The 27,317-nt window shown below is 38.5% G+C and overlaps 1 protein-coding gene across 17 annotated transcripts in view; it reads left to right on the top strand.

The window, feature by feature from the left end:
• Positions 1 to 8,116: 8,116 nt before the first annotated feature.
• The window catches only part of GPHN (gephyrin), a 272,258-nt gene continuing 253,057 nt past the window's right edge, over positions 8,117 to 27,317 (top strand). For 10 of the 17 annotated variants that reach the window (XM_079309643.1, XM_079309651.1, XM_079309648.1 and 7 more), the window contains exon 1: positions 8,118 to 8,249. In XM_079309643.1, the coding sequence (XP_079165769.1) occupies positions 8,186 to 8,249 (64 nt within the window). In that variant the 5' untranslated portion in view covers positions 8,118 to 8,185. Of the gene's footprint in view, positions 8,250 to 27,317 lie in introns of all 17 variants that reach the window. The other 7 variants (XM_079309649.1, XM_079309645.1, XM_079309647.1 and 4 more) reach the window with 4 other exon arrangements.

Here is a 27,317-nt window from a genome sequence, read left to right as displayed (position 1 = left end):
AACATTAATTACACTTTGTATCAATATACAGGGCTTATTTTAGAAGATCTCTTATGTGAGCATCAGTAAAGGCATCTTATTTGTGTAACTGACACAGTGAGGAAATACCAGGGTTTTTTCCTACTTGAAAGGCTCTCTCCCTTATCCCTAGCAATGTAACAGTAACATCAAAAAAATATCCAGTTTGTTTCTACAAAATAAAGATGAAATTCATTCAGAGGTCTCACCTACTGAACAGATATTTTTCTATACTTAGCAGTTTTTAACAGTTATACTACAGCTGAAAACAGAAAAGGAGTCACAGAGATGTGAAGATATTCTCCTGAAAAACATAGAAAATGAATAGTAAATAATCTTTTCCGAAATTAAGTTCAAGCAAGAATTGTACCCAAGTATGGTTAGAAAAGTGTATTTTCAAATAGTGAGGTGGGATCCTAAGTAAAACAAATATGAACTATTTGGCTATACATGTTATATATTTTAAAATATAATTTCAAATGATGCTTCTGTTTCAAATTTGATAAGCAGTTAGAGTCACAGAAAAATAGACAAAAAAATTTAAATATTGCAATTAAATATGAGACAAGTTTAGTATGAAGTGGTAAAATACCAGTGTTTCCAATAAAACTGGCTAAAAGGAACAAGAGTTTGACCATGCAAACTTTGAGTGCAGTCAGAGATCCCACCTTTTTCCCATAATTGGTCTGTTTTGGGATGCCATTCCATGAAGTGTGGCAAACCAATAAAGAGGAAGATTGTTTCCCCGTTGCAAGTTTCAACTGGTCCCTTCCTCCCATTCACACTGATTGCTGTGCTGTCTCTGGCACTCCTCAGACCCATCTGTGAGTGAGTTTTCTGCCAGCCCATACTAAATCCTGCACAGATTTTTGCCATAGGAGTGAAAGGCACTGGCTGATAGAGGAGTCTGATGCGTGCAGTGTCGGAGAGGCGTGAGGATCAGGCATGGAGGGAGGGTGTGGGGGCAAGGAGAGTGGAGCAGGATGAAGCAATGCAGCTATAAATCCCATCTCTTAGATACTGAAACACTAGAACCTGAGATGCTAACATTTTCAAAAGATATTTTCAAAAGGAACAAGAAGGATTTCAGTTAACTGGGGAGAGAGAAAAAATTTGTTTAGTTCATTAACATGGTTCTCTTACAAGCAAGGATCTTTAAACAGAAACACTTTGCTTCTAGTCTCTGTTCCAGTTTTAAATTAAATGTTGATTAAAATTGTGATTAGAACCCAGGTCTCTCTTTTCCCAGGTGAGTTTTCTAATACCTTGAATAGTCAGTCATGCTTGGGTATTCACCTTCTGGCTTAAGAATAATTATTTACTTACACAAAGTACAAACTCTGTAAACAAGAAGGACCTGGAAGCCTTACACATCCGGGGCAGCTGACAGCTTGCTCCCTGGCACACTTAGAGCTCTATATTTAAATCCAGATTTCAGCCACTATTTGACTGGAGAGCTGAAACACTTTTGAACTTTCAGGTCCCAGCTGAATGGTTTATCTTTCTATTGATATGAAACCCAAGTGTGTGTCCATATGCTGCTTCAGCAGGGGCCAAGGAGACTGTGACAGTTCTTTAATCAGAAAGCCATGATACCACAGCATCCATCAGCTGGTTGTGATGCAGCCAGCATCTGTGTTGCCCTCCTCACTGTAAAACCAGAGTAATAGTGGCTAATCTTCCATCAGGATAAATACACTGATGGTGATATACCTGGATACTCAAGCAGTGGCTATTACACCAGCATTTGAAACATGCTGTGCAGAAGGACAGATAAAAGAGAAGTACATAAAGGGCTAAAGACTGTTATGGAAATGCAAAGATTAAAAAAAATGGTTTTTTACTGGAAAACTTATTTTCTCTATGTGTTTTTCTGTTTGAACTTTGGTTAACTGTGGAAGAAGTAGTCTATTAATACCAACAGTTTGACTCTATTGGAAATTTAAGAAGGATCTGAGATGAAACTGAGGTAAGAAAGAGTTCTAGAGCAAGACTAAGTAATCTACTACAAAGTGTACCCAACTATTTTTAGCCCTGTCAAAACCAAAAATATAGGAAACCCTAATAATACATACAGAATGCATATTAAAATAATTTTGCATTTAATATGACTACATGAAATGGCTTGCAAATGTATTGTGTCGTTTGTGTCACTTGGTAATTTTGTAGTCACACAGTTGACAACCCTCTGTATTTTTACAATGCAAAGATATATAAGCAGAAACATCAAATAAGGTTCTGATTTTGTTCTTGAAGAGCAGAAAACCAACCAAACTTAAAGAAAAGGAACAGGCACCAAATATTCTCATACCATCACTGATTAGGCATCAAAGATAGTGCACATGACTAGTTTTATACACATAATCTATGAATAACAGAAAAAAAAATATTTCTGGGTGTGATGGATGCATTCAGCCTCTTAAACAAATCAACAGTGCCTTGGCACAGGCTTCAAAGAAGGTAAAGTCTTGAGGCACAGTGGGCCAAGAACTCTTCTAGGAAACAAACCCACAAAGGTGCAGAGTGACCTCGTGAGAATGATGCACACCAATCATGGGGTTAACATATGAATAATGGGTGTTCTTTCCAAGACTCATTTATCAAAGAACAAAGGCAGTTGTGGGGACAAGGAGTCTCATGTGTCCCACTGTATGCAATCTGACTACAAGCCAACCACTTTATACCATAAATATGACATAAATGACCTAAATCAGGATTGACAAGACTGGAGAGGACATGGCCACTTGCTTTTTGCCTCAATTTTTTTTGTTGATATAGGTGACTATGTCTGAAGGTGGACAAACCCTCTGAAAGCCACTGTCACATTGTTCAGAGCTGAAACCCAATATTCAGCCATGTACATTGGTGAAATTGCCTTCAGCCAAGGAGATTGCAGCTGCCCTTTGCCACACAGTATCTTTTTCTTCCTTAGAGGATCTATTCTAATAATTTTAATGCTTCTACTTAGTCAAAGCAAATCACACAGCAAAGTTTCCTGAAGAAGCAAGTGCAATTTTTTCACTTTTGGCCACAACATATGATGATCATTTATGGTTAGTTCATTCCAAAATATTATAATTCAATTTGGGTTCAAAATACTTTCCTTCTCTTTCCACTTTCTCCCTTATTTCATACAGTTTGGAGTCATCTTGCTCATTAATCAAGATCAAGATATTTTAAGGTTTTATATCATCTCTTACATGGAAACAAGGAGAAATACAGATAAAGGAAAATAATGTATGGAAAGAACTGATTCAGCTCATCAGAATTCTGAATTTAGTTTACATGAGATCCAAAAGCATTTTCCTGCTTTTCATATCCAAGTCCTTAATGAGGCAGTTTTGTCAAAGTGAAATCTCAAAAATAGAATGTTCCAGTAAGATGTCTTTTAAATCTGTCTACTCTTTGTGTATGCTAAACTCATCAAACGCTTTTCTAAAATAGCTACTGTTTTGCAGCAAACGAAGCACAGACAATTGAATGTGTCAACACCACTCGTGGAGTCACACTAAGATTCATTTATTTTTGTCAGGCACCCATACTAGTAGTGAATGGCACTGCATTTGTAGTCAGATGTCACACATATTGCAAACCTATCTCAAAGGCTTGGATCTGCTCTCACATGGGTTGTACACTGCAGAAAGGGCTGCAGAGACCCAGAAGAATTAGTACCTGGGAGCATCAAGATTGCCTTTGGCTGGCCCCATTTCCAAATTACTCTAAAAGAAAGGAAACCCTTTTTTAGTGTACTGCTATTCAAGAAAAGCCTACTTTGTCAGATTAGTATAACCACAGCAAAATATCTGGGCATCATTTTCAATGTGGGACCAAGAAAGTAGTAGGAACAGTGGATGATGGACAGAAAGATAATGATGATGAATCAAAATATAATCCTTGTCACAGATCTGCAGGACCTCCACTGAGGCTTAGAGATGGATCCAAACCTTGTTACTATGCCAAGAATATACTTCAATCTGGAACTTCCCCGCCTAGGACTTTTTGAATTCTGTCTGGAAAAGTCTGGATGAAAATTTGTGTGTATGCATAATGCAAAATAACACAGTGGTGCAACATGTCCTGGACAAAGATCTATAGAATGTTCATTTCCAAAGGCTTATAGTAACAGAAACATTTCTTCAACTGAATAGCAAAATATTAACATCTGAAAGCTCAGATAAAGAAAAGAGAAGCTGGATAGACCTACTTTGTGCATTAAATAATGAGAATACAGGGTTCTGCCATAACCTTTATCATGGGAAGGATGATGGGACAAGAAGAGCTCTTTTGATCTGACCAGGTATGAGAATAAAACAAAAAAAGGCTGCAATGGGTTTGAATTGGAGGTAACTCAAATGGTTGTCACTACCATAGCCATCAGTGTCACACCATATAAGCTCAGTAAATTTCACTCTTCCAGATGTTGCTGTTTCTAAGAATATATGTGAGGTTGTATCCTAGAGCATATGGTGCCATTTCAAAACTTGCACCACAGTAGGTAGCTGAGTGGGAGGAGGCAGGGAAGGAGACAGCATGCATGGATGTCTCTCAAGGCCACCTTTCCTTTGGAGTTTTCCACATGCCTGTCATTGCTGCAAATGCCCATATTGCAAACAGGAATCAGGTAACTTGTGACGTAGTTTGTTACCAAGTGGAAGAGTTAACAGCTTCTCTTATCTTGTAATCTCACAGACATAGGTTATTTGCTTAATAGACAGATTTGACCTTGCAAATATTGGTGCAATTCAAGGAGTAATTAAGTTTTACTGTAAGCAAAACACATTTTCCTGCCCACTAACAGTTAGGACAACCACTGAAGTTGGGTTCCTGATCGTGACTGAAAGTCTAAACCCAGAAAGGATTCTCTGGAAGTCTCTGGCAATGCTGGCAGCTGGCAAGTATGGACTATGGTATAGCTCACTAAGACATTTAGATGGTTTTCTAATCTTATATAGCTAAAATATGGTGAATGTTTTGTATTTTTCTGAGATGCTTGCCCAAGGAAAAGGATTATTTGGAGTAACCACCTCTTGCACCATCTTTAGAGTGATGAATGTTGTTCTAGATCAGTGGCTACACATAAAATGTTTATACAATTTTTTTTCAAAATTTATAAATCAACACAGAGTATATAAGCATATCAGAAACTAATAACTTATTACAGACTGAATTTAAAACAATGGCTGAATTGGAAATTTTTTTTTGATTTTTAGGTCTCAGCCTTTGCTTCCTGTTTCTTTACAGACTTACATGAATAAGTTGGAGGTACAACTTTGTTTCCTGTTACTTAACCACTGAGCCAGCTAGTCTCTTGATCTTACTTGGATTTGCACCAGTGGCACAAATTAAAATGTTTTAAATTTGATTAATGATTTATTAAACCAGCTATTTCATGTCTTCAGCAGGATCTGCATCAATGGCACAGAGTTGAAAAGCCATGTCCCACCGCTGATCCAAACATCCGACCAGTTGTAAACAAAACAGAATAGAGAAATTATAGTTAAGGAGTCACTTTAAAAAGAATCAGACCTATACAACAGACAAGAAACCAACATAAATTATACTAAATATTTATTCTAAATATGAAGTGTGTCTGATAACTTTCAATGAGAGTTTAAATCATCCTTTCCCACACTGTAATGAAGAGAACGAACTGCTATTGTCTTGTCATCATACTGAAGACTCCTTTATTTTAAGATTTCTAGAGGTAACTACAGAAGTTAGTACAGGAGCTTCCTGTCCACTTAAACTGTTTTCCCCAAATGACTAAAAGATGTAATTCAGTAGTGCTCATGATAAACTGAGAAAGCCACTGTTTCCCAGCAGACCACATGAAACAAGCAGAGCCAGCCTGATGAAAAAGCAATGCTTTAGTTAACAGAGATCTATTGACAATTACCTGCTGGCAGCCAAAATAATGTAGAAAAATTTGCTGAGAGGTTACTGATTTGAGTTATACTTCAACTCTGACGTGACCAAAACAAAATGTGACTATCAGCTTTATATTGACTTGATGAGGAAAACTCGTTTTTCTCTGGATAGTCAATATGAACTCCAGTGTGGATTGCTAGTGCATTACCTAGAATATATCCCTGCAGTAAAAGCTTTCTGCATCACACACACTTGTTTTCTTACTCTGTCACAAATTTGACTGCAGGACATGATCCCATTTGCAACCTTCTCTTGAAACATTATGGATCTACCATCTAGTTTACAAAGCTTTTCACATCACAGTAACAAAACCCCTAGAATCAATTTCAGTTTCTTCTTTACTCAGTCATTTAAAAATTGGTAAACTTATTTTGTTGCTTTAATACAATCATCTACTACATTTCTACAACAACAACGGCAAAAAATCTCATACAAATCCCTCTAGTAGGCACTTATAAGCCAGGAAGTAATAAACCAAATGCTGCTAGGGAAATCTGAATTTTGCCCCTCCTTCTTACCATCCACAAGAGCAACAAATCAACAGGCTACACAGGGAGACTGAGATGCTCTGAATAAACAATACTGTTTTTAGGGTGTGAGAATCCTCTGCAGGAAGCTACAAAATGTCAAGCTATTTGCTCGCACTTTAGATAATTTCAGATACGTTTGCAACAAAAAAAAAAAAAAAAAAAAATTCTTTTTGCCTTGTCTACAGCAGAATATTCAACACATAGTGACTGAACCCGTGAAGGAACAGCAGTATGAGCACCAGTGATGCAGTATATCTTCAGTAACCATGCTGTTTTGGGTTCAGGCTTACACCCACCCACATATGTTGTATTATACCATTGCATAACCAGAAATCCCTGGAGCCTGGATTCTCAGTCTCTATGGCTGCACACACTGCAACTGCTGTGCCAATACAAAAATACTGATATCGTGTGCTGGTGCACCACCCCATCAAAGTGCTACTAGTGAGACTTTCCCATAGTCAGAGGATATTTCTTCAACCCTTTTCTTTTTTTTCTTTTCTTTTCTTTTTTTTTTTTCTTTTTTTTTTTATTTTTGGTACTAGTTGTTCATCTAAGAAAATTATATGCTAAGGAGAAAACTGAAGTGGTTCATTTATGTATATGCAAATTGCAAATGCTTTCAATAATTGCTTGTTAGTAGGCAGTCAAAAGGAGACTAATATGGAGTCTGCGATTAGTAAGACAGCATTGAAAATTCAAGAGGAATATCCAAAAAATATAAAGATCTGCTGAAGTCAGGAAACTTGAATTTTGGCAGTGGGTTATCATTTGTAGCTGATGAGAGTGCTAATAAATGTGGAAGACGTTTGCACACATATTCATTGAAAACGAGTTAAAATATTTGCTTCCTGAGAGTGTCCAGTGTCACATAAGCAAGACAAAAAAACGCCAGGAAGCTGTTTTATCAAAACAACTGTTGCTTTGTCTGTGTAACATCAGCTTTAGTCTCAGAGAAAATGGGAAGGGCTCGCAGATGAGAGATCTGGGAAGATAGAAAAAACACCCTGCTGAGCCCCAGGAAATTGAGGGGAGGAAATGTATTTCTGTATTTCTATCCTGGAGAAGCCAAGGTGATCCCCTCACTGTCCAGGAGCAGCTGAAGGAGCCTGTAGCCAGGTGGGCTCGGCCTCTTCGCCAGGCAGCCAGCGCCAGCACAAGAGGACACGGGTCTGAACTGCACCAGGGGAGCTCGGGTTGGATGTCAGGAAGAAATGTGTCACAGAACTGGAGATTAGACTTTGGAATGAGCTGCCCAAGGAGGTGGTGGAGTCACCCTCCATGGAGGTGTTTAAGGAAAGACTGGATGTGGCTCTCAGTGCCATGGTGTACTTGACAAGGTTGGCCAGAGTTGAACTCGACGATCGCAGCGGTCTTTTCCAACCTAACTGAACCTGTGTTTCTGTGATTTCAGGCTAACCAGGAGCAGGGATCATTATCCCTTGCTCTCCGCCTTTCCCGCTCCTCTCGGCAATTGAACCGCCAGTCCTCTTTAAGCGGGGATCCCGCGCTCGGCCGCTCGGCGCTCGATCGGTGCTGCCTGCGCCGCGCGCACCGCTCCAGTCTCGCACCCCCCGCCGTACCCTGGCCCCGCCCCGCGCGGCCCCGCCCCGCCAGAGGCCCCGCCCCGCCACCCCCGGCCCCGCCCCCTCTGCGCCCGCGCCGCTCCCGCGCCGCCCCCCCCGGCAGTGCGGTGCTGCGCCGCGAACATGGCGTCGGAGGGGATGATCCTGACGAACCACGACCACCAGATCCGCGTCGGCGTCCTCACAGGTACCGGGCCGCGCCGGGCACGGCGCCGGGGACTCGCGGGGGGCGGCCGCGGGCCGGTGCGCGCCTCAGGCCGCCCCGCGGGGTGCCCCGCCGGCCGTCTGTCTGTCTGTGCCGTGGCGGCGCCGCCGCCGCCGCGCAGGGAGCGCCCCTCCGCCGTGCGTGCGGTGCCCGAAGCCCGGAGCCGGGGTCGGGGCGTGGGGGGCGGCGCTCCGGCCGCCGGCGGACGGCGTGAGCGGGGCCGGCCGGCGCCGGGCTGCGCTGCCGCAGGCGGGCGGGCGCCGCAGCCGCGGGGACTGACCCGGGGATAACCCGCGCGAAGGGGACGGAGCCCGCGGGTGGGCGAATGCCGGAGGGCACGGGGGACCGGGACGCGGCCGGGCTTCCTCCGAGCGCGGCGGAGCCGAGAGTGCGAAGGCGCCGGAGAAGGGAGCCCGCGGCCGGCGCGGGCTGCGGGCCGGCAGGTGCCGGGCCTGCCTTCCCCGGGCGGGAGGCGGCCTCAGCTCCCGGCCGCGGGGCTGCCCGGGCGCGGCACGCTCCGCACGGCAGCTCCTTTGGGATGGCTCCTTCCCTTCCCCCTCCCGGCCTTTACTTGGGAGGGGGTGGGTGGGGATGCTTGTGCCTGTGTGCTCTCTGTTGGCAGGGGGAGGAGGGCATTTGTGATGCTGCCGCTCATAGCGCACGGATGAGCCTTTGATAAACCCGTGGCACATGACCTGCCGTGGCTGCACAGAGGGGCTCCCGGAGCCGGCAGGGGTGTGACGGGCCGGGGGTTCCTTTGCCGAGCTCTTGGCGGGTGTCCCGGTGCCCCGCGGAGCTCGGCGCAGGAGCGGAGCCCCGGCCCCCGGGGCTTCCAGCGCGTACGGGCGGCAGCGCCGCTTCTGTGCGAGGAAAGGCGAGAGGTTTTGGCGAAATTTTTAGGTGTCAAGCTCAGTAGATTTCACCGGGAGCCTGGGAAGACATGACTGTTCATGGAAAGCAGCGTTGTGAGCTGGCTTAGGAGTAGGAGGATGCTCGGAGTGAAAGAGGAGACACGGATGGAGAGGAGGCCTGGCGTTCAGCATGAAGTTCTTTCTTGGCGCTGGCGTGTTGGAGCCGAGCGGCGCGTTCGGAGCGGCCCAGCCGCGGAGCCCCGGCGCTGTTCCCTGCCGGGTGCTGATCCCGCTGCCCGAGCCAGGCGTGCGCCAAGGCTGGAGCCCTTCCCCTCCTTCCCTGCCTGGGAAGCTTGGCCGCAAGGTGATTGTGGCGACAAACCGCTAGAAAAGCACGCAATGTACAAGTGGAAATCCTTAACGTTGCTTTCAAATTCCAGTCAGATCCTTAATATGGGTACAGCGCGTTGGACCAGATGCAAAAGTCACATGTGGGGGTTTGTTCCCTTTGTTCCTGCAGGATAGGACATGCGTGCCACTACCAATTATTGTAAAACTTAAAGTGGGAAGGGAGTGCTAACAGAATGCTCTTTGCATATTTTGTACAACTTCATGGTGTGTAACTTGGGTTATTATTTTCTTTTGATCAGAGAGTTGTAATAATTTTCACATGTAAGTGATCCCAGAATGCACTACCAGGCACATATGGTGTTATAATAATTTAAATAACCATTCAGTCTCTCAAGAGGTTCAGATAATCTTTCAGAATACACTTATTTTGTACTGTAAATCCTGTTTGATCATTGTTAACCTCTTTTAACTTTGTATCATAATTTGTAATTTTATTGAAAAGAGCTTCTAGTCTAATTTTAGTGTTTTGTTTTTAGAGGAAAGCCAAGAGGCATAACCAAACAGATCAGTTTTAATTTTCTACTGTTTAGTGTAATTGTTTTGAATTCCAGGCTAAAAAATTTTGCAAATAGTTATTTTGCAATTTTGAAGGTGGGCACCCTGGTTTCTCACAGTTTTCCTAGACCCCTTTTTGTAAATAAGTTGTTATACAAATATCATAGCATATATTTGGCCAGCCTTAATATTTTCCTCTCCAGCATCTTCTTTAACCTGGGAAGAAGATATTTATACTTGGGGGGATTTGGGAAACCCTAGCTATTTCTGCTGTTTCAGCTATGAAAAGGCAGCAAATTAAAAAATGTCCTCTTCTGAATTTTTCTCACAGAAATGAACTAATAATTGGTTCTTGAACTAATAATTGCTGCTATATGGAAGAATAAGTGTAGAAATTAAAAGGTTAGGTATGTGAACTAATTTGTTTAACATTTAGAATAACTTAGTGATCAGAAATTAGATAATTAGCCTAATATTACTCCTTTAGCATTTCTAACTAAGATCATAGGCATATGTTTGTTTTCTTAGCAGTATATACTTGTGGTCTTATCAGCACAGGCATACAGATTTATGCTCCTGTTAGACATGGTATACACAGTTTAGAAAACAATCAGTACTGCATGTTATGGTCATATTCAGATGAAATTTAAATTTATTTAGGAAGGAGTAACTCCGTTGAATTAATTTGGAGTAAAGTTGTGTGTTTATGTTTAAATGAGGACATATGAAAATTTTTTGGGCACATTGTTATTCTTTTCTATTGTAGAGACTGAATGCACATGGCTCCAGAGTATATTGAGAGTGAGTAATGTTTGTCATAAAGCTTAGTTCCATTACATTGTTTTGTTTTGAGTAAGTCATTGTATTTAGTTTTACTTGGTAGACCTCTGTGTTTGTTTATGTATTGCTAGTTTCCATCTAGAAACAAATGTATATTTTTTCCCTTGTGGCAAAATAGGACAGGTAGAGTGGATTAGGGAAATAGAGATTTTGGTTATTGTTTACTAAAGTAATTTAACCAGGTTCAAGTGCACATTTATGCAGAATGTAGCATCTTGGGGTTTTCTTTACAAAAATTACTTGTTAACTTCTCTTATGCCCAAACTGTGCAGGTCTTTTAGTCAAGAGTCAATGATAAGAATAGAGTCCATAATTAGGACATTTTCTCAACATGAAAAAACTGTCTTCCTGAAATTGGGAAAAATACTTTGTGTACACAGCATCTATGGACTTGAAGATGACACTCACGCTTATTTTTGAGTCTCTGTGTAGAAAGTTGTGAAGTTAAGCTTTTTTACTGAAACAGGAGGAAATATACAACTGACTGATTACAAAACTGTGAAACTTGCAAGATAGAGGGTTATGTCTTATGCATGTAGGAAACCCCACTAGTTTGTGGATAGAAAATTGAATTCTAATCTCTGTCTTTTATCATTTCAAGAGGTTTTTTAATTTGTGAAGAATGAAACTGCAGAAGTGTTACATTCAGCACCAGGGTTTAATTAAGTGTTCAGAGGAAAGATACTGGTCACTTAGGTTCCAAACCTAGGTTTTCCCTCTGCTACCTTTGATATGTAGTGGAGGCACATGAGCTACTAGCTTCAGTATTGTGTTACATATGAGGTAACTTTTATGGTAAAATACATTTTAAAAGGGCTATGATGCTGTTAGATTGGGAGATTTTTGTGATGGAATAACAGGACTAACATGTCCAAAGCGTTGTCATTTAAGTGTTCTGGATATCTTCTTTTAAAAAGGAAACAGTCATAGAGAAACAAGAAATATGGGGTAGATAAATGGAAAATAGGAGAGATCTCTGCATTTACAGTAAAGGTTTTATTCTATGCATGCTCTGTATTCACTGCTGTGCATCTCTTTTTCCTTAGTAAAATGCCAGTACAGAATTATTCTGGTTGCCCCTTGCAAGCCTTTCATATTTGGGATATCTCTAATAGAACAGTTGTTAATCAGTTACCAGGGGTGTCAGGTTGCTGAACCTGGTGTACTAAGTACAGAATTTTGTAATATTGAAGTTGGCTGGAAAAGAGGAGAAACTGTGTGCTCTGGCCAGAGTTAAATCAATATTAGGTCATCCTTCACTGGTGATGGCACTGGTAGAAGTTATATAACCTGTGACCTTTCTTGTTTTGTCAGGGACTAAAGCAGACCCTTGACTGGAACCATCCAGAGAGTTCTGAATGATGTTGCTGTCTCCACTAGCCCAATGGAAAAAAACAGACTCTGGTTCTCTCTGGTTGCTCCCATTTTGTTTTTTTCCTCTCCATCCCCATTATCTTCTTATTTGCCTCTCTTGTTTTCTCTCTGGTAAGCATGTAATGTAGCTGGGCAAGACTCGAGGTTTTGTTACATGTTTGGTTTTTTTCAGAATATTCATGATAAAAATTTGTCAGATTTTGGGTGGGCTAATCTCTTCATTCAGTTTGTCTGCTCTTGAGGCAGGTCTGTGAGAAAGCCATCACCAGACATAAACACCATCTTCTATCTTTGCTCCTCATTTTGTGCTGTTTCCCCCTTGTTTAGGAAAAAGCTCTCAGACTAACTTTTTTTTCAGGATAGTTTAGCTGTGTTCAGCATTGCTTTAAAAGAGGTACAGCCTTTCCCTTTCATAAAGGGAGTATGGGGTTTAGGCATATTTTTCTTCAGATACATTGTTATTCCTTTCTTCCTCTGTGTAAAGATTGAAACATTTTCAATGATAACTGTTGCTATAAGCCTACACAATAAAGCAGACAAATGTTTCTGAATGTGTAACTCAGACCTTGATGTCCCCTTAACCGAGTAGTGTGAAAAATTACAGAGGTGTCTTTGTGTCTGAGACTCCTTGGTTGGTTGAAATGGCTGTGAGCCTGGACATTGTGTCTGAATGTATCACTTTGAAGCAAGCTTTCTTCTGAGATGGTGAGACCCTTATCTACTTGAGAACTGCAACCAAGGAGGTTGCCTGGGCAGAGCTGAAGTTCAGTGATATGAATGTTTTGTAAAAATTATCTTTGAGAAATGTGGGAAACAAAATACTTGGGGTGTCACTGTATGTTGGTCAGACTGTTTTATAAATGTACAGGCTGTCTGTTTCCCAGCTTAAAAAAATCATATGCCTCTCTCCTATTTTTGAGGTATCTTCTCATGAGTTTCCTCTAACTTTTCATTAATTGCAAGATCTCTTCACGATGGTGCTTCTGTTCATGCTTTAGAATTCATGGGAAACTTTCTTATAGAGGAGGTATGTGTGGGAGGGGGAGGACTGACAGTAGGTTTGCTATGAGTTATTGTCAAATTGCCCTAATTACCTAAATTGAAGTTGCTTAGTTTTTTGTTTGTGATCTGACTTCTGTCCAGAATTACACCTTATTGGGCACTTATCTTCAAAACATAGATTAAAGGTGGTAGCTTCTCCTTGGAGCCTTAGGTAGAGAAATGTTGTGCTTCCATCAAAACATTCTGGATTCTGAGTAACATTGATTTTCATCTTTCTCAACTGTAAGACTGTCGTAATGTTGAGTTTTCCATAGAAACTAGATCTCCCTCTTGGCTGTTTGTAGCTGTGTGTCTTCATAAAAGTGTTTTTTGCTTTTACTTTTTATATGGCTGTGTCGATGAGCTTTAGTCTTGTGAACATGATCAGTAAAATCAACTCATTTAGTTTTTGTAGTCTAACTGTGCTTTACCTTTTAAACTTAAAGGGGAAAAAAATCCTTGCTTCCCCCCCCCCCATTTTTTTATTGTAGAGTGTGGAACAAAAATAGGTGGCTGAAATCTCTCTGATATAATAAACTCTTGTCCTTACTTGTTAAGTTGCTTGCTACAGTACTGTTTCTTTTGGATGGGAAAAAGTAGAAACACTGAAACTAAAAGCATCTAAAGAAAGAGATTAAAACATACATACATAGTTGGGAAATAATACCTTACTTGCATAAGAAATGCTCATTAATTTGGAGGCTTATGTGTTTTTATATATCAGGGGTAAGAAGCCTTGTGTACTCAGTGTTTCTTGATTTGGAGTTATCCAAATACAGTTGAAAGACTTCCATCTTCACCCACGCTCCATGTCTGTGGTTCATATTTAGCAGCACAGAGCATACCCATTGCAGCATGTTTGCATTTACTTTTCTACGTTTATATTTGTCTTCTTTTCCAGGACTGCAGGAAAACCTTCCATGTTATTTACCTTAAAAATAATGACTGTGAATTTCATGAGGATCAGCTTAGTTCTGGGATAACCTTTAGTTGGTCTGCTGGCTTTGTTAATTGGACAGTAACAGAATATGTGATCATCAGGCCGTGTTTTGGAGAGTCTAGCATAAAAAGTTCTGGTACACAGACACAAAAATTCCACCTTTAATATTGATTTAGCCATAGCTGCCTGGATTTTTTTGTAGGTAAGCAAGTACAGATTATGTTGTCTGCAGTTTGTTAGATTGTTATGCAACAACAGGACATGATAGCTAAAAATGAGAACAAATTTTAGTTCTTGTTAGATACTTATAGTGTTTCAAAGTGTGGATTAAGTAAAAGAAACCATTTACATTCTGTTCATATATGTAGATGCAGTATGCAACTCTCCACTTCTTACACTGAAATGATGTTAATTTGTAGTGTTGTGTATGACAGAGTTATTGAAAATTTAACAGAATGCTTGAAAAAAGTGTCCTTGGAGAACAGGAGGATAGTAACCATAAGAGATATGGGCAGGTAGCAGCCTTTTTCCCATGGGATGTTTCTGATTAGTTAAAAAAAAAAAAAAGCATAGCCTTTTGGTTATTTTATTTTATCACAAAACAATTGAAAAAATAAGTTAAAATTAAAAAGAACTGTAATTGCATAAAGAAGTGCTTGGGAAAAGTAGACTTAATTAGGCAGTTATCTTAGAAAACTTCATTTTGCAAGTAAGAGATTTGTATATGATGTTTTGTTTCCAAACTAATTTACTAAGGTCTGTTTTATGCCTAACTTGTCAAGTGGAAAAAATTAGCATAAACCCTTAAGAATAATCTTCTGTGTACATTTTGCAAAACCCTACAAAACAGGGCTCCATCCTACTGTTGCAATGTGAGTGAATGATGTTGTATAAGAAATAAAATGTATTGTTTGTTCCTTATACTATGAGATAAACAACAAGACTTCTACTGTCTGACTGAAATGGTTAGGGAATAGCTTTGTATAACAAAACCTATTTTTGAGCAGTAAAATGGTTTTTTGATATATACCATGACCTTCAAGAACTGACTCAACATTAATTTAGCTTTATATATGAGTTACCTAGAACAGTAATTTTAATTGTTCCAGATGTATTATGACATTTCATTATGTATTCAACATACAGATTGTGTAAGTATTCCCATGAAATAAAAAGATTAATAATTACTTATGTACTTACAACTGTAGAAACACATATTTCTACTTTTTCCTTTTTAAATTAAATTATATCACTTATGTAGTAAAGTGAAGGAAGTGAAGCAGCACAATACACTTGGGCTTTGAACTATCAAATTTTTGTGTGTTTTTAGTCCTTACTATGTGGTTATGAAATTGTTAGTTTTCTTCATATCCTGTATATTGTAGGGAATTTATGTGGAATATTTTTCCTTTAAAAAAATCTTTCATGCATGTATAATTTGTTGGTTTTCCTGACTATTGTATGTGACTTTTGAGATCTAAAAGTGGGAAGTAGAAATTAAAGTGTGTGTTGAATTATATGGTGTGATTTTGTTTGGGTTTGTGTTTTTTGTTCAGTTTATTTTCCCCAGGTGTTATAATTTGGATTTGTTGGGGGGTGGGATTATTTGTTTGGCTTTTTTTTTTTTAGGTGTATGCTGGAAGGGTTTTAAATTCATGCTGAAATCTAGGAAGTAAGCTGTTTATTCAGAATAAATTTGTGAAAAGTTATATGGATGAAAAATAATACATGTTCTTTGGGAATTAAAGTGAATTACAGTAAAGTTTCTTGCAGGTCTGACTCAGAAGGGAAAGACTTCTAGGACCTCTACAAATGATGTTGTCATTAAAAAAAAGGAAATTCTCTTCATTCATATCAAGCTGCTTTTGATGCCATGAGATGGGCTGCTTAGGAAGGAAGTGATAGCAAGACCTGAGGTGAAGTCTGTGAAGTCTTAATCCAATAATTCTTGAAGAAATAGGGAATATGATACTAGTTAGAAATTCTACAAACCAACACACTTTTACACTGCTGCAGTTCTCATGGGATTAGGAAGACAAATCAGAGTGCCCAAGAGATGGCAGTGATTGGGCAGGCATCCATCCTTCTACTTGGTACTTGCAAATCCTGTCCTAGAAAAGTGTGTGTGGCAGTACATTTCTGGAAGAAGATGATTTCCAGGTATTCAAAAAGATATTATGTAGTTTCCTACTGACACAGTTCTTTCATATGATGTATGAGTAGTGACATAGCAGTGTAGATGGTGAGAAAGCAAAGGCTTACTATGGATTCCCTGTCAGAAACTTCACCATGCCAAAACTCTGGGAGAAAGCAGCAAGGTGCCTAAAGGAGGTACAGATCTGGTGAGACAAATGCTTGTTGTCTCCAGAAAAAAAAAAAAAAAAAAAAGGAAAAAAAAGGAGAAAAAACCCCCATAAGATTAAAGGGAATACCAACTTCTCCTTTCCTCTTTTTTTAGCCTAATTTCTCTTATTAGTTGTGCGAATACTCAAGGCAAGACATTAAACAAGCCTACAGCAAATCATGGCTCCTTAAAATCAACTTCCTTGAGGAAATGAGCTGAAAATTAAGCATAGTGAGGAAAAAAGTTGTGAAACACCTTTAAAGGAGAGTGCAGGGACAAAGTGTTTCTGTAGATAATACACACAAAGCTCCAGGGATGCTGAGATAAAGTTGCAACAAGTGTTCCTATGTGTGTAGCTCCTGCTGATTAAAACTTTGTCATTGCTGGTATACTCTGATTTAAGACTTAAAAAAAAAAGAAAAAAGAGAGAGAGTATTATAAAATGAAAAGTATATAAAATGGAGGTTTTAAAGAATATTTTTGTAGTCTTCAGGATTTCTCTTGTTTATATGATGTCCTGAAAGAATTCCTTCTTAGATAGTTACTCTAATGGTGTTCCTTTCCCTTGATAGATGTAGTAAATCAGTGTGGTATAACTCCATAGCTACTAGATTTAGCTGAATCTAATTGTAGTTTTTGCAAAATGTACTTGGTGGTAGGCTTTTTAATGATTGCTGTAATCAAGCAGACTGAAAAGTCTGTAAAGGGAATTTCTTTCCCTCCTAACCTTCTGTTACAAGAGATTTCAAACCCTTCTCGTCATGCAAACATTTATTAGGGCATTAATTTAACAAAATAAAGAAAATAGAAACCAGTAAGAGATATGTGGAATACACCAGGAGACTGAGGGGGATTTTGAGTGTTTTGAGAGAAATCTCATAACTTTTTCAGGTAAATGTGACTATAGGGCAGTGCTGTATGATATAATTGTTTGGAAAGGAGGCGAGGCACAGAGCTTTAAAAATTTGGGAATGATCATGTTAGTAAGATGTATGTGGTTCAAGTTGGGTATATTTGTTCCTGAATCTGATGTTTCAGAACCTAATGTTATTCTGATATCTATTTTTTAGGAATGTTCTCTGTTCCACAGTAGGAAGGTAAGCTGTCAAGCCTTAAGGTCTGATCTTGCAGGTAAATTCAAGAATGGTAAGAATTATAGGTGTTACCAGTGTCTCCAGTGTGTAGGACCTTTTTATCCGAGTGAGACTCAGGCTTTTTTCCTAAGCATCAAAAATCAAAATGGAAACTCTAAAGTTCATATTAAAAGCAACTGCTGAAAAAAGCAACTGATGAAGCATTTCCTGTGATTGTTAAGCTTCAAGGAAGCTCACATGCCTGTTCATATTTCTTTATTCCAAAGGGTATAGCTGTAGTTTATGCACAATGGTTTCAGTATATGACTTTTCTCTTTGGCTTGGCAGTTGATCAAAGAGAATTAGAGAAAATACTAGTTGTCATTTCACCATTGTTATGTCAGAAAAGGGTTCAAGTAGACTTTCTGTGAGTGCTTTGATGAACAGAACATCTTTCTGGAAAAGCCATCTGAGGCAAATTTCTGTATAGCATTAAACTGGGACATCATGGATTATCTTTAATATTAGAAAAATCTTTTAATTCCTTGATAGCATGTCTTGTATTCCATTATTGTTATGTGTAAGTTGCTGTGAGGACTCATCAAATCATAAGGGAGATTTTATATGTGAAATAGTAATCATTTTCAGTATTTCTTACCAGAATAGTAGTAGCTTTTAGTATACTCCAGAATAATTTTAGCAGGTCTTCACATTCAGATTATTCCTAAGAACCTTTTTCTGCACTGAACAAACACCTGCTAAAAATGTTCTACCTGTACTTCAGCCTCCAGAAAGTAAATTCAGCTGTGATATGAAAAGTATGCTGAGGAAAACTAGTTTAAAATAAATGGTTGAGATCTTATTAGAATCTAGAAAGTAGCTAATCATTAGGGCACATTCAGGAGCTTTTTCAATGTGTTAGATGTTGGGAAAATATCAGCCTGGAGCCATTTGAGGCAATAGTAAAATATATCTTCCTTCAAAGTATAAATTTAAACTTAATACCCCCTAGATGTTGACATTCCAACTAGCAACCATTGCAGAAAAAAAAATTCTGACAGATGCAGAAATTTCCTATGCTTGGATAATTAGGTGCTCTCTCAATTCTTCAATGGTAAGTACAATTAAAAAAAATACTTTGTGCTGTACCTGTGTGAGTCTTTTGACTGTCATTCAGTAGGTTAATTTACCTTTTGTGATTTCATTCAGTGTAAGTAAAGTCTTTGATACCAAGGACTGCTGCTTTAGAGAAACAGATCTTAGTACTGGGGGCTTCACCTGCAGACTATTGAGTGTGTTTTGCCTCACACTAGCTCAAAACCCATGGGGTGACCTCAGGAATTGTTGGAGTGCATTAGGTGCACTTGTGGAATGCATCTCATTTAGTTGTGTCCAAAGTGAATTCCACATTCACACTTTGATTCTTCTCTGCAGTGTGAACCAAAGTGTGGTGACTGGGGACTCTCAGGAGACAGCTTAAAAGCCACTTTCTTGAACCAAGCACAGAAAACTAATATAGACACACTAGGGTTTTTTTTTTTTGCCTCCATGGGGTTGTGTGCCTCTTAAAATTCTTGTGCATGCCAGAGGGATCTTCCAGTGGGCAGCAATAAGGAGACCTTCCTAGAAATGGAAGGTGACTAGGAGGATACTTGCTCTTGAGCTGCTCTTGTACAGTTTGTGGTGATGTAGGTGAGGGAATAACCTTTGAATATTTGGATACTCTTTCTCTAAAGTGAGATGTCTTTTGTTAATTAGCCTTGAAATTACTCTTAACTAAAGATAGCCCAAAATAAAAGTTAGTAGTATGTAGAAGTATTTCAAAAGTCCAAAACTAGCTGTAGAATTACAACGTTTTATGCTCTATAGCTGAGGAAATGACAGAAGATGCATCTTTAAAGTAATCCTTAGTTTGAACAGCCTTCCTTGTACCTGTCTGACTTGTCTCTTAGGAAGATACATGCAGCACCTTTTCAGGGATTTTATTTTCCTGCATTCACCTACATCTCAAGGTGAGTTTCTGAGAGAATTTCTTCAGGTGTACCATGCAGTCTGGTATAAGTGGCCACTGCTTTAGAACCCAACAGGTCTCTGTCCAGGTTTAATCTTGGGCATGATTCTATCATCATTCTTCTTGTTCACTGCCATGCTGTGCTGGCATAACCTGTTGTGTGGCTGTGCAGGCAGGGAACTGAAACAGTTGTAAATTACCCTGCCAAAAAAGGATCATTTTGAGCTGAATCAGGTATGTGATCTGGTTCAGCACTGAACTCTGCAGATTTCTGCTCCTGTAGGTGAATGGTGAAAAAGGCAATTTTTTATTTCTACTGTCAGTTTTTTTCAATTCTGTTCTGTCTTACTTCTGCCATTTTTTTTTCTCTGTGCAAAACAAACTTAACTGGCTGATGTAGTGGAAAACTGCTCTTCTTTTGAGAAATTAGTTTTCTGCAGTCAGAACAAACTGAATCAACTTGGCAAGGGACCTCAGGAGTGCCAGTTTGAGGGAGGAGTTGGATTTGCAGGTGGGATAGGTAAAGGTGGGAGATAGGACTTCTGTTTTCTCAACACAGCTCAATCAGATGTAATCAGGTTCTAATTTTGTCTAGTTCATTGTATCAATTGCAAGGTTAGTCTTGACACTCCTTTATCTGGCTGTGTTGCCTCCTTTCCTCCAACTATGGCTTTGTCAGGCCAGTGTTCTCTTGGTATTTACTAGCTTGTCCTCATGCACAAGCAAAGACACTGCCTCTGATCAATAATAAACAGTAAAAAAAAAAAAAAAAACATAAGGGAAGGATTTGCCTATTACAGGATTTTTTTTTGAGGGGAGGGTAAATCAAGATATATTTTTCCATTTTTTATGTAAAGATCTTTGATTCATGTAGTAGTAGGTGAATATGAAGGCTACACTAGGCATTTGTGCTTAGCAAAGAGCTGAACATCTGAGAACTTGCATGGTAGGTATCTAGAAAAGCTGAGCATTAGATTTCTGCACTGTTAAATTTGGGAAAAGGTGAACACTATGTTACACATTTACAGGCATGTAAGGTTACTTTATGAATGTATAAATTTTTTAGTAGTCAAAATGCCAAACATTTAGTTTTTCTAACTTATTATCTTGACTATAGTATGCCTGGCAGAACTAATTTGAAGACTATATACGTATAATTAATATACATACACACATAAACATTTATTATATATATATATATATATATATGTATATATAGTATACCAGTAATTTTTAAAAAAAGAAAAGGGACACATTTTTGTCAGTTCTGATTTCCCTTTTGCTTGAGGGATTTCTTTGGCACCATTCAGTCTGTCATCTTACTTGCACTCAGTATAGTTTTTGTAAGTGTATCTCTAGCTCAGTCTAGCTATTATGCTAAGTTTGAGGCTGCTGGTCTGGTATGTACTAAATGGCAAATGATGTGCCACTGACTTACTTTTCTTCTGTTGGACATCTGTCTGTATACCAACTGCTTATAACATCTGCATGCAAACCCTCATATAATTTCCCTTCTACCCTGCATATCTTCTTGCTGATGTGAACAGACCCATTACCTTTCTCTTGAGTGGACTGTTATCCATGTAATTGATGGAGGTAACTGGAACAGCCAGTCAAAGGCATCAGCTATTTGGGTAAGTGAGGCTTTGACATTCTTGATATTTCATTCAAATAGGAGAGGGATTGGGGTGAAGATGAAGATAGGCAGTTTAGTTGTATAATTGTGGTCAGTGGACCATGTGCACTTATTTAAATCTTTAACTGCATCTCAGAAGCCTGCTGGTCCATGCATTTGTCTAATACTGTGTGTTTTCATGGTCTCCATGGCTACTAATTGTGCACAGACCATGGTTTTGGTTTCAAAACAGAGTGTTTGGAGATAAGGGTAGCTAGTTAAACTGAGTTTTGTAAATTGCAAATGTAAGTCACATCTTCAGTATTAAGGCACATCTATAGTGGAAGTGTGATTTTTGAAATAGCAGAAAATACTGAAATGCTGTAGTCACTGTAAAAGCAGTCATGACATGGTTTTGCTAGAAGAAAGTTAAGGATTAATAATAAAAATGGAATTTTACAGGAAGTGTGAGAAACAGAAACTATAGAAGGAATGGATAACTACATTATGTAAAATCAAAAAAGTAGCATAAAGGACAACTTCTAGCAACTAATATAGAGACTGAGGTTGTTCAAATGAGGTATAAAGGCTGTTAATGGACAGCAAACAAGCTCAGGGGAAAGATTTGTGTGCTTTAGGATTATACATCTGTAGGTATGTGCAAACATCCTGTTCACTAGAAAAACTTAACGAGAGCAAAACTGGGAAATTGTTTTTATGAGAAGAATTGAGTAATAAACAAAATATACTAGATATTTATCATCCAAATAGCTCTCCTTAAAAACCCCTCACTGAGCCTTATTCAAAGCTGGCAAGTATTGAATCTTTTAGCAATTCTTTATGACTTTGTTTTTTACTTCATTATATTAATGGTAAAATTAATCCCACCTTGAGCTCTCATCTGTCCATGAGCTCTCATTTGTCCCAACAAAATTATTCCTATATATGGTGAACAAAATTTGAACTGATCCAGATGATAGTATTTTGCCAAGCCAACTTTCAGTGAATTTCTTTCAGTTTACTATGAGTAAATGCTGTGCCCACACAGTAGAGAAGGGAACAAGTTGCTGCCAGGGTAAAGAAAGTGGGATTTTTTTTCTTTTGCTAATAATGCATGAGAAAAACTGTTTTTTTGCCAAGACATTAGTGGCCCATGTATTGAGTATACTGTTGCCAGGCCTTCAAAACTTGTATTTTTAATGTAGTGCATTTTATGAAAATCAGAAGTTACATTCTTTGGAAAGGTTGCATGGATATGATTATGCTTGGTAGCCTCGTGCACCACCCATTGACAGCAGGTTTCAATTTCAGAGTCAGTGACCTGAGGCTGCATATAGTGCTCCAAAACTCAATTACCTGTCATTCACTTAATCATGCTCACAGAAGCATATGCTGTTTGTGTGTCTGTAGGATATTTCTCCTTTTTTTGGATACTAAATGATCAGCTTCCTGGTTTTGAAGTAATTCAAATCACCTGCTACTTCAGGTGATGTCTGGTTGACCTGTGAATCTGCTCCTGCTTTACTGATGTCTCATCTTCCTTCAGGACACCATTAGATTCTGTGTATTTTAATTACTTTTCTTTATTAACCTGTATAGAATTGCTGGATATTTGTTGAGGTTTCAGAATTTAACTATAGTTCCTATTGCAAGTGATTAAAAAAAAAAAAGTCTTGAAAGAAGTTGAGTGGGAAAGTACTCACAAGAGTTTCAGCCATTCATTTTTCCCCTTAATCTCTTCACCATGGAGAAGATGCTTGAACATACTAACTCCTAACAACTGCAAGAGAATAAAGCATTAAAAACCTTCACTTTTCTTTAAAAACAATGGAAGATAAAGATGTGAGGCCAACGGATTCCTTTGCTGTTATTTTCTTCCATGTATGACTTTTCATCTTTGTGTTGGTATAGATTGTGCTGGCTAAATACTGGAAACAGATTTTTAGTGCTTTTCTTCTATTTTTTTGCATTGAAAAGACTTGCTAGTTTCTGTTATTTCTGTTCTTGTGAAAGTTTTATTATTTTATGAATTGTCAGAGGCATACTTCCTTTGGGTTTGACTGTAATATCTTTTGTTGCCTGTAACATGACAAGTTGTACTGAAATCTCTTTCAGCAGTGTTGTTTTCCTGTTTTTTTTTCTTTTTTCTTTGGGTGTATGTATCTTGATACAGAGTTTGTTGATCAAATACATCGTATATCTCATTCAGATTATTTTTGATTATAGATGAAAAGGTCCTCTTGAATGCAACTAGATGGAGGGTTTTCTCACAGAATTTCTACTAAATGTGAAGGGCTTCTTTTCTTGGAACTTTTTTATTTGTACCTGCTTTGAATTGACATCTGGAATCTCAGGGTTTCATTGTCAGGTTTCAGGTCAACAGTTGTAATTACCTTTGTTTTCTCATTTCTTTCTTACTTTTTTTTTCCTTAAATCTGACAGATGACAAGGCATTTCTTCCACTTTGCATCACATTCCCTAATGACTTCATAGGCAACTCCATGAAAGGCTTTTCCCATAGTCCATTTTTCTAACTATTAGCATAGTTTTGAGAAGAATGTGCTTTCTGTCTATATTTGCTTTTAAATATTGCTACTTTTGACCATGGTTTTTTCTTTCATGACTTTTTTTTTCCCCATGTTTCTTTCATTTTACAGGCAGTGGTCTTTCTAGTAGTCTGTTGTCCAGGAGGATGTATTTGGAGAATGTACTGCTTTTGTGCAGTACAAAGGAGGTAATTGAAAGAAATTACTGAAGAATATTTTGGGTGGGTTAACCCCATGCAGCAGCTCAGCCTCCACCCAGAGGCTTACTCACTGCCTCCAAGCAGGATGAGGGACAGAATTAGGAAAGCAAAAGTGTGGCAACTTATCAGTTTCCACTGATAAGTTAGCCACTGATAAGTTATCCAGAGATAAAGGCAGTTTAATAAGGGAGGGAAAGGTGTGTGCCTTACTGAGATCAAGTTAGACAATATCCACTGCTCTCCATTTACCAAACCATTAATCTCCTTGTAGAAAGTGGATTTTGTTAGGCTGGTCTCTGTGTTCTCCTGCATTTTTTTTTCTACCTGTTAGCCAGATAGGTAGAAAGTCCAATTTTCCTTTGTATGTGGCCTTCTACCAGACAAAAGGCACCAATAATAAATTTTACAGCTTGTTTTGCAAATCTATCTGCCCCCTTTGTTCAGGAATACAGGCAATTAAGTTATAGATCAGTGCAAGGAAGCAATGCCCCACTGTATGGGTTTGCCATCTGGTACACATGCTGGAGGATGAAGAAAGACTTTTATGAACATCTTTTGTCTGTTTACATTGTTGGCTAATGGCTTTTCTACAATTGGTGAGTAGCATTTTTACTTCTCTCACGTGTTAGCTGTTGGTAGTTGCTGAAAAAGCGTCAGTGATTCATCTCCTTTTCTTATCCCTTCAGTGGAATCAGAAATGGAAATTCAGCTTCCATACTTCCAAGGAGTTTCCTTCATAAGGAAAATAAAAAGTAAACGTTCTAACTGCAAGTTCCATTTAAGTCAATGTTTGCAGTGTTCCTCTGGGCTGTTACACAGCTATCTAATGTCAATTACTATGCACTGATAATACATCTTAAGATACAAACTGGTTTTTTTTAAATTTTGTATGTGAATGTAATTGAAGAAAATTCTTTCATTTGAGTGAAGATGCAGTTTAAAGCTATTTAAAGCTCACAGTACTTCACAGCTTAATACAGTTCTGTGATTTATTCTATATTAGATGCAATTTCAAATACTAGGTTGTCAATGATAACATTATTCATTGTGCATTAAGTTCTTTCTGCCAAAATGCATTACTTTTTATTTATACATTATGCAGATTTCTTTTATTTACATAAATATTTTGCAAATGCTCAGGTAAAGAGGTAGTCTTGAAACTTATACACTACATAGGCTACATGCTAAAAAAGGAGTTTTTAAGTCTCTGAAGGTAAGAGCCAGGACTAAACTGGTATGCAGGATCCTCAAATAAACTTGGATTCTTGTATTAGCTTGGATTCACTCATAATTAGCTTTGGCTGCTCTAGCCTGACTTTTGAAATATAGCTTATTAAGTAAAAACCACTTGTTGGTTATTTGAATTTCAAGAGTACTAGTATAAATGTAATATGTGAGTTAAGGCATCCCTAGAGGACACAGCTGATTTGAGTATTAAATGAGATGTCATTTATTAAATATGTATACAACAGTCTCTGCATCAAGGGCCTACATGTCATTTATAAAAACAGAATTTAGCAGTTGAGAGATGCTTTTAGAACATACATGATACTTGTAGTTCAGTTCAGTTTTTCTGTTTTGAAGTAAATTATATTTTTTAGATTTTTTCTGTGCTTGAACATGATTTCTTACTAAGCCTTTCCATATCAAGTAACCAGGATCAGATGTCTCGGAAGCAGTACTTGGACACAGCTTTGTTTTTGGGCTTACTCTTTTTAGTTCCTCATTTTTTGAACAGAATACTTTTGTACAGCATTTGTTAGCCAAATAGCTAAAATTCTTCTCAAACATTTTGTCTACCCTGTTTTGAACAACCACCCATATGGACTCACTAGTCTGTTCAAATTATCTAATTCAGAGAATTGTAACCTGTGTATTAGAATTGCATAATGTATGTGTTTGTTGTATACTTTGCTCTGAGTCAGTAGGCTTTGGATTTTCCCTCAATGTCTGTCATATTATCAAAGCTTTACCTTTCTGGATGAGGCCTAAAGTGCAGTCATTAAACTAAAGGGAAGACATGATATTTAAAAAGAGTATTGTAAAAGTAATAATTATATATTTCTTTGATAGTTAAGGTTTGCAAACATCTTAATTTACTGAAGGCACTACTAGGCTACTGGAAATGACATACATGGAATGATACATTTTGCTTTCCACTTACATCTGAGTGTTTACTTCTGACTGCATCTGTTCTTGCTCCAGGGATTACAATTTGAGATGGGAAGTTGAAGAAGCTCCAGTACGTTTTAGTTTAAAGTGGTACTGAAAAGTCTATAAAAGTTTATAAAAAAATGAACAAACATTTCACAATTAATTTGTCATATTGATCAACCTATGTGAACATTACCTTTCTTGTGTGTCTTAAGGGTGGGCTGAAGATTTTTGAATGAAGACAAACAAAAAAATAGTGCATGATCCAAAAGATGCAAGTTGCAAAAAAAACCCCCAAAAAACAACTGAACAAAGATAGGGAGGAAAGCTGCAGTTGACACAAGAAGGTGGTTAGTGTTAACATATAGTGTGATGATGGATGGCAGGGGCAGAGGAGGGTGTTAAGTCATTGTTTTAGACTTGTGAGGTGGATTTACTAGAGTTTGTGTGTTCCCTCAGCAGAGAATATTGTGTTGATCCAGTAATTTGGGGACATTTTGGTTACTCCTGGGAATATAGTGTGTTAAAAGTAGAAGCAGCTTTAAATATTCTTTAAAATTGAATGCATTGCCTTTATTTTCTCTGTGGAGCATGCTATTAGGAGCTATATCCCTAGCTACACACTTGTGAAATTAAAAAAAGCTTCATAGCTGGAAGGGTGCCCAAATTCTGAGAAATCTTGTATTTCTGAAGAGAGAGATAAATAGTCAATCAAAACCAGGTATCTATAACACTTTGTAGTTTAGATCAAAGAGAGATGTTGTGAGTTTTCAGTTTCTTAAACTTTAGTAGTTTGGACCATGCAGAGGGATGGAAGAGAGCAGGGTTCAGATATTTGGATTTTGAACTATTGTTGAATTTTCTTTTCCTGTTAAAGGGCAACTAACAAAACAGAAATAGTCCATGGAGCAGGGACTAGAATCTAGGTCTTCTCTCCCAGTTGAGCATCCTGGTTATTAGGCTACACTGTGATCCTTGTTAATTGTCCAGATGCCACAGCATTTTAATTTTTAGCTGGGTAGTTACCTAGCTTTAGCAGACAAGAAGCTTGTTACTATCCAGCCTTTTGGCTTCCTAATTAAAGTGCTCTTCTGGGAAATAAATGCATGGTTTTGAATCCCCATATGCTAACAGGGAATTAAAGCCAAGTTCCTT

The sequence above is a fragment of the Erithacus rubecula genome (genome assembly GCF_903797595.1).
Source record: "Erithacus rubecula genome assembly, chromosome: 6".
NCBI lineage: Eukaryota > Metazoa > Chordata > Aves > Passeriformes > Muscicapidae > Erithacus > Erithacus rubecula.
Note: the sequence above shows the minus strand (reverse complement) of the source record. Positions and strands in the feature narration are given on the sequence as shown.